Here is an 8515-nt window from a genome sequence, read left to right on the forward strand (position 1 = left end):
CTTTTTTCTTTTTTTTTTTAAAAAGTTGCTCTTCATTCAAAAAAAATGTCATAAGCTTGATTGCTTTAATTAAGGATATTTTAACAATGTTCCACAAGCTATTCCTCACATACATATTTTCAGACAAATAGACAAGAATGAGGAAAAGGAAAAACTGAAAAATTAGTCTGTGCTTTTTGGTACTATACATAAGAATGGACAGACAAAAGATTCTTAAGGCAGGCTTGTTCTGTAATACTTGTCATAGAATGGCTTATGTTGGAAGGGGCCTTAAAGCCCATCCAGTTCCAAACCCCTGCCATGGGCACAGCTGCCACCTATCAACTAGATCAGGCTGCCAAGGTCCCAGGATGGTGCATACACAGCTTCTCTGGGTAACCTGTTCCAGTGCCTCACCACCTTCTGAGTAAAGAATTCCTTAACATCTAACCTAAATTTTAACTTAACAGTATGTAAATGGCTTTCATCGTCAATATACTGTCCAAATCTTGTTAGAAAAATGGCATTGCTCAATAATTTTCCAAATATCACAAGATACCTTAGAATACAAAATAAACTTCCAAGGAAAACCCCACTGCTTTGAAACTCGCCAGCTGTCTACTGTCACAGGAGTTGACAAGACAGTTCACCGCAGCAATCAAAGATACTATCAACTTACCACATTACTCCTATTACTCTGACACATTGTAACTTTTATTGTCAAAAATGGAAAGCAATTTTACCTTGTTACATGAGCAGCCACAACAATGGGTCTTTGAAAAAAATGTTATAGGTGTTGCTTCTAAAACGCATCCAATGGAACTGACCCAATGAAACTAGTCAGTCTATTCAGACTGAAATACTACCTGTGTGTTTGGCAAGTGACATATAGATTAGATGCTACTCAAAGCTGCTCCCACCCTCTACACATCCACTTTATGTTCATTTTACATAGCACTGGTTGCATACCACTTACACAAATTAGCACACTCAGCTTTTGTTCTCTTTTAGATAACAAGCCACCCAAGTGGAAAAGTAATTTTTGCCAGCAGGTCACAGTGCAAGCGGGCAAAAAATTCAAGTCTGCAAGAACAGTAGCTCTCTAAAACCATTCAGAAGTTTTCAGTCTAAAGATTTTCTGACATTTTTTTCACTACATGCACTTGGCACAGCAAGAAAAACTTGCCTTTACTGACCTGATGTCCTGTCAGATCTCCTGTGCTTCTAGCAGGATCCATGGAAACAGAAGAAACAGCGACAGGCACCTGCAGCTCAGTTTCACCTTTATGACATTTTGGTAAACACCTTGTTCTTAAATTTCCTTTTGTAGACAATCCTGTAGATGAAAGACAAACAGAACACACAGGTTATGATAGCAAAAGAGACCCTTCTTTAGCAGCTGTTTTTGAGAAAAATGGAAATTTCAGTATTTGTTTGCAGTTTCCCCCAGCATCTCGCTCCATACAAAATTTTGTCATGTTAAGTATATGAGCAGAAAGAAAGGAAGCACATGGCACTGAACAGAACCCAGTCACATGGATATGGAAGCAAATCCTGAATCATGCTCTTTTTCTTCTGAGATTCAATGCAAAACTGTATGTTTAAGATGCAAAAGCATAAAACCATCTGATGCTTTGACATTCAAAGACAAATGGAAACCAAAAGGAAGTAGCACTGTTAAAAATTCTGCGATAAAATACACATTGTTTTGTTTTTCAGCCTGCCTATTAATTGCTCAGACTAACTCTTCCTCTCAGGACCACATGGATGAGTGAAGTAACACTGCAGTGCACACCCTACACACCTTGCCATGCATGGAACTAGTCCGCTCCTACTGATGGTTACAACAATAGAGCAATGAACATCCTGACGGTGCAATTAGAAAGTGTCAACAGTGACCCTAAAACCTTCCAAGACCACATGAAAGCCAGCAGCCTGAAAGAGCAAATCTTGATGGTTTGGAGGTGCAAAAAATTTTGAACAAAAAATACTGAATTTACACCAGCAAACTTTTCTTTGGGCAATGAGCTTTTGAAGTGAGACAACAGTTCAAGTTAAAGAACCAGATTAATAAGCTTTAACATCTCTGTGCTTGGACACAAGGGAAAACGATGTTTCTGACATTCTCCTCACAAACATCAGAGAGTATTACAGCATTTTGGATCACGGCTTTCTTTCTAAGGCACGTTGCATAACATCACCTGGCTCAAACTATACTATTTAAAAAATACAGTATGCTTCAAAAGTAACGCCTCCTATTTAATTCCATGGAAGCTGCAACAGATACAAACAGCACAATAACACTATTTGATAGCGCAAATTCTCATCTACAGAACCCTAGCTGTCAACAGTCACCACCGTTAGCTCCCCATTTTTTCCAGCAATGAACAAGAGTCTGCATGCCGTGCTTGTAAACATTTGCACCAGTGGACTTGACACACTGTCACTGCCACCACCGCTAAAATGCACCACCCTCTGCCCCACTATGTTCACATCCACTGTTTGGTCTCCATGAATGTTCAGCAATCGTCAGTGAATGTCAATGGGTGACATTTTTTCCACAGGAAGGAATTCAATGACACACCTTTGCTACATATGCACTGCTGTGTCAGATGACATTTTGTCAGACTGCCACTCTTCTGCCATCTGTCATATGGCAACTAAAAGTAACAGAATACTGCTGCAAAGGCTCAGTCTCTACTGCTGTACCACCATCATCTGCCTCTGACAACATGAGCCAAAATAATAAAATCAGAGGCATTTCTTTCAGAGCAGACCTCATATATCCAGAGATTTCTAATAGAACTGGGAGAAGGAAGATCTGCCTGCTGGAAGTGAAAATCAGGTTTGAGGCCATCTAAAGAACCTGAAGGTGCAGGAGTCCATGAGACTCAATGAGATCCATCCATGGGTCCTGAGGGAACTGGCAGATGAAGCTGCCAAGCCACTGCCCATCATATTTGAAACGTCACGGCAGTCTGGTGAAGTCCCCAATGACTGGAAAAGGGGAACATTAGCCCTCATTTTCAAGAAGTGAAAAAGACGATCCAAGGAACTACAGGCCACTCAGTCTCACTTCTATGCCTGGCAAGATCATGGAACAGATCCCCCTGAAGGCTCTACTAAGGCACATGGCAAATAAAGATGAGGTGATTGGTGGTAACTAGCATGGCTTCACCAAAGGCAAGTCACGTCTGAAAAACCTGGTGGCCTTTTGTGACAGTTACAGTGTCAGTGGATAAAGGAAGTGCAACTGATGTCATCTACCCGGACCTGTGCAAAGTGTTTGGCACTGTCCTGCATGACTTCCTGGTCACCAAATCGGAGAGAAATGGATTTGATGGGTGGACAACTAACTGGAAATGGAATTGGCTGGATGGTCGCACTCAGGGAGTTGCAGTCAATGGCACAATGTCCAAGTGGAAACTGGTGACAAGTGGCATTCCTCAGGGACTGGTGCTGGAACCAGTACTATATAACTTCTTTGTAAGCAACATGGACAGTGGAATTGAGTGCACCCTCAGCAAGTTTGCAGACAACATGAAACTGTGAGGTGCAGTCAAAACACAAGTGGGAAGGGATGCCATCCAGAGGGACCTGGACAGGCTGGAGAGGTGGGTCCATGCCAACCTCATGAAGTTCAGCAAGGCCAAGTGCAAGATCCTGCACCTGGGTTGGAGCAATCTCAAGCACAGATACAGGTTGGGCAGAGAATGGCTTGAGAGAAGCCCTAAAGAGAAGGGTTCGGGGGTGTCGACTGATCAAAGACTCAACATAAGCTGGCAATGCATGATTGCAGCCCAGAGGGCCAACCGTATGATGCACTGCATCAAGAGAAGTGTGACCAGCAGGTTGAGGCAGGTGATTCCGCCCCTCTGCTCTGCTCTCATGAGACCCAACATGGAACACAGCATCCAGTTCTGGGACCTCCAACAGAAGGATGTGGAACTGGGGCTCTTCAGCCTGGAGAAGAGAAGGCTTCAAGGAGACATTATAGCTTTCCAGTAACTAAAGGGGGCTACAGAAAAGCCAGGGAGGGACTTTTTATAAGGGCATGTAGCAACAGGATAAGGGGAAACAGTTTTAGGCTAGAAGAGGGTAAATTTTGACTACATATGAAAAGAAATTCTTTACTGAGAGGGTGGTGAGACAATGAAACAGGTCACCCAGCAAAGCTGTGGATGCCCCCTCCGTGATGTTGTTCAAGGCCAGGCTGGATGGGGCTTTGAGTAACCTGGTCTAGAGGGAGATGTCCCTGCCTACAGCAGGGGGTTGGAACTGGATGGTCCTAAAGGTCCCTTCCAATGCAAATCATTATGTGATTCTATGATTCATTTTAAATGTTTTCTTCAAAATTTGAGAAAGATCTGTGAATCTCTAATGCTTCAGCATCCCTTGGAGACCATATTAAAAATTCAGCTTACCTTACATACTGAAAACACTATGATGTACTTGCAATAGGAAAAAACTCCCCTGAAGCTGTTTATCTTACACTCTGTGCTTATCTAAGCAGAAGAGTATAAATCCTCGGCTATAATCCTGCATGTCTCATTACAAATTATATTATTTGTGATGACTCTGTGCCTTACACACTTACATACATAAATCACATACCTGGAAAAACACTGCAATGTTTAGCATTCACAGGGAAAAACAAAAAAAAAACCTTTGTTTACAGCTATTATAAGGTCATACCTGAAAAGTAAACCATTGGCTGTTCTTCATCAGATACTGCATGTAGCTTTGTTAAAGGTAACAAATACAAAAGACAGCCAACTATACAAGTACTTTCCCTTTAATTTTAGCAGGTGATTGATAAGAAAGCAAATTAGGAAAACTTTGAGAGCATCAGAAGGAAGAAAAACTCAATTAGGAAGGAAAAAATAAATAAGTAAACACTCTGATTGCTAAAAGAAAAAGTGCTACTTCTCCTACACTGTGCCTTTAGTTTAGACAGTAAAGGTTATCTCGGAGGTCACCTTCAAGAAACATCCCAGGGAGCAGCCACAGTTATGAGAGCAATTACTATGAGAATGAAGTTATAATATATTTAAATCAGAGCAGGTTTTCATTATATAACTAATCCCTTGACATGTAGAGAAGACAAACTTCCAGAATAGTCCATGTTTGTACAGCCGTGCAATACCATATTTTGTACAGATTATTCTGAGAGATGTAAATGGGGATAAACTAAAAAAAAATTCTAGGGAAGTTGGTCATTCTCATCTGACCATCACATGGCATCTACCAGCTGAAAGCCTGAGGACTTGTTCTCTTTAACAAGAAGAGTTGCTCTGGAACCATTTCTAAAAGGAATCCATATAAATTTTAAAACTTTAACTATTAAATTACTTTACTGCAGAAAACACTCCAAAACTCACAAAGGACCTGTCACCATGTATTTGTTCTACATTAGCAATCACTGAACCTGCAACCTTGCCTCCTAGAAATCACTACAAATAGGACTCAACACAATTCAGGGAAGGGTGTAAACTAGAAAACCTTCCTTAAAGCAACAGTTGCATTTAGCTGAAAGTACTGGTTTTTATTCCTACCTAAATTACAAACATTACACTGAAGTGTAAAACAAAAGCTGAGGGTACACGGCTCTCCTCCACTAACATTTTGGTTTCTACTGTTTGTCTTTCCTCAGCTTTAAAAGTTTAGTCAGTTTACTCAATTGCTTCGTTTCTGTATTGTTTACAGATAAGTTAAGGTCTTGCACAATCAAATCAAATTGTGAAAATACTTCAGCTAACCTATGCCAGCTCTCACTCAAAAACTTATCAAGTTGCCATGTGACATAAAAAATTTTATTAGTAAACAGAAGCTTTCATCTCTGGACAGAAATTTCAATTAGTTGAAATTCAGTTAGTCCTCACTATCCATCACACAATGGATAGCTGGCACACTGAAAGGACATGGTCACATACTCCACTGTAATCTTTTTGATCCACATTATCACTTATAAACAATTATCTCTCATCATCTTTGACAACTTTGAGAGCAGCTTCATCTCATACTGGTGTCAATAGTGTCTCTACAAGCACTGAAAGCACTTTTGTTCTCAGTCATAAGCTGCAGCCTGCTGTCTCTGTCAGAGCACAATGTGGGGTCATGTCATGTACCGGGTGAAAGGACGGAATCAACTCTAAAACACCATGTTTCCTCTTTCCAAAAATCACCAATGCAGATCAAGGCATTGTAACAGACAAGTCCAAACAGTTGTGTCAGCAAAACTATGACAGCAGTCCACAGGTTAACAGAGATCTTCAACTCAAACTGGTACTAGAAACAACAAATTTCATTTATTTCTCAACTGACATATGGTTAATCTGTGTCAACAACACATGTCTGCAGAAAAGAAAAAACAAACAAAAAAACACTTGCCTAAACAAATTGGGCTTTTTAGCTTGCCACCCATACTGGCACTGCTGTAGATAGGCACCTGACAGAGGGATAAAAAATAAAAATAAAAAAATCAGCCAAATCTGATGCTGTTTCTACCCAAGCTATCAGAACCGCTCTTCCACAAAGATCTGCTACCTAGTGTATTAGATTAATCCAAAGTCAGACCAGTTTTCCCTAATTAGTGAGACTGAAATTGCCATAAACAAGCCCAAGATCCCTGTCTCGGAGTGAAAGACTGGGGACATTACGAGCATCAACCATTTAAGATAAATTCACTGCCATATGATTCTCAAGATTCCAAATGGGCTGACTGTGTTATAACCCTGCTGGCATTATAGCTAATGCTCAAGGCAATGGTAGCTGACCTACAGCAAACTAGACACACACACAACAGTGCAGCACATCGAAGTCTGCCTCACTATGCAGCATTTATTTGGCTCTTACAGAGAAAAGTTCCATCTCCTTCAGCTAGTAAGTCAATATTACCAAATCTCCCAAGACCCAACCTCCTCTCTTCTTTAAAAGCATCTATTATACTATTTATTCTTGGGATTGACCTATTTCAGTGTACTTAACCTTTTCTAAGATTGGAAGCAACACTGTCCACTTGCAAAAACACATATAACAGAAGATTCCTTGGAATACCTTAATGCTTGAGAGTACTGCTATTGTGTGCTCTGGAGGCCATATATGGTCATAGGAGATAACCTGTCATCCTAGTAATTAATTGTTAAAAATACATAAGTACAGCAACTGTAACTGCACCAACTTCATAGCTAAACTGGGTAGTGACACCACAGCAACAAGTCTGATATGAAAAAGAAACAGAGAAAGTTGCACTATTTTATTATTTCTTTTCAAGCCCAAATTGGAAATCTTCCAAGATTTATAACAAAGTGCCCCCAATCAGCCCTTTGGATGGTTGGCCCATTCCACTTGTGCATTGTTTTGGAGTGAGTGTGCAATCAAACATAAATACAAGAGCACGCATGCATACCTTTCTTTTGAATCACTTTTGGCTGAGGCTAGAATCTCAACCTCAGCGCCAGCAACTGCAATGCCTCAAGTCCGTCTACAGCTAAATCATCAGCGCCTAAACTTCCACCATGACAGCCCTCCTGTCATGTCCCATTGGTCTTCCACACCTTCAGGCCAATCCTAATGTCTTCTAAGACAGCCAAGCCTCCAACTCAGCCTTATGAGTCGAAATGTCTATGCCAACTCTTTCGACATGTCTGAGCTGTGTAAGTTTACCTCTCCAGCCAGCCTTTCATCTGCTACACCCCAAAAGCACAAACACTGTGTACTACCTGCACGCCCACCACTACAGTTGTACACCTCCCGCACACCCACCTCGGCCTGGCGCTCACCTCACACACACAGAGCTCTCGGGTGCCCAAAGGCTCCCCCTTATAGCCAAGCTCCTGCTCCATTCATAACAGATGCACCTTCCACACCTCTGTAATGCCGGCGGAACCTTCAGCGCAGTGTCTCCTTGCCAATTCCTTTCCACATCCCCATGACCTGAGACCAGTCCCCTCATTCCCTCCCTGCTCCCCACGGCGCTGACAGACCCAGCGGCCCCAGCCCACCGTACAGTCTCTGTGTCCCCCCCCACACACACACACACAGCCTTCTCTCAGGACGAGCCCCCGTACCCCCCCCATCTCCTTTCCGAGGGCCACAGCGCCTCACGCCTCACCCGCGACACCAGCACCCTCCGCTCCCTACACAGCGCAGCCTCCACACAGCCACCCTCGCCGAGGCCGCATCCCCCGCCTCAGTTTCCCCGCTTTGCTGCCCGCCTCCCACGGCTGCCTCCCGTCCTCCCGCCCCTCTCCCTCCTCCTCCTCACACCGCCCCCCGGGCGCCAGCGCCCGCCTCCAGGCCGTGGAAGGATACTACCCCGGCTCCAATACACATCCCCACCCGGCTCAGGGGCCGCCTCCGCCATCTTGAAACAACCGCCACTCCCAGAGTGCCCCCCGCCGCCCCCCCAGCGCTCGGCTCCCATTGGCTGCCCGCGCCGCCTTCGCCTTGCGGCGGCTGCGGAGCGCCGAGCGCTGCGGGCGGGCGGAAGAGCGGGGCGTTGTGGGAGCGGTAGTCCGGCGGGCGTTGACGGCCG

The 8515-nt window shown here is 43.5% G+C and overlaps 1 protein-coding gene across 2 annotated transcripts in view; it reads right to left on the reverse strand.

Moving 5' to 3' along the window:
• The window catches only part of KIAA1328 (KIAA1328 ortholog), a 175209-nt gene extending 166828 nt beyond the window's left edge, over positions 1-8381 (reverse strand). Inside the window, exons 1-3 of one of the 2 annotated variants that reach the window (XM_072360501.1) lie at positions 8293-8365; positions 4675-4710; positions 1176-1315 (exon numbers count right to left, since the gene is read on the reverse strand). In XM_072360501.1, coding sequence (XP_072216602.1) covers positions 1176-1315; positions 4675-4710; positions 8293-8344 — 228 coding nt within the window. In that variant the 5' untranslated portion in view covers positions 8345-8365. Of the gene's footprint in view, positions 1-1175; positions 1316-4674; positions 4711-8292 lie in introns of both variants that reach the window. The other variant, XM_072360499.1, reaches the window with a different exon arrangement.
• Positions 8382-8515: the final 134 nt, after the last annotated feature.

The sequence above is a fragment of the Excalfactoria chinensis genome, chromosome Z (genome assembly GCF_039878825.1).
Source record: "Excalfactoria chinensis isolate bCotChi1 chromosome Z, bCotChi1.hap2, whole genome shotgun sequence".
Lineage (NCBI taxonomy): Eukaryota > Metazoa > Chordata > Aves > Galliformes > Phasianidae > Excalfactoria > Excalfactoria chinensis.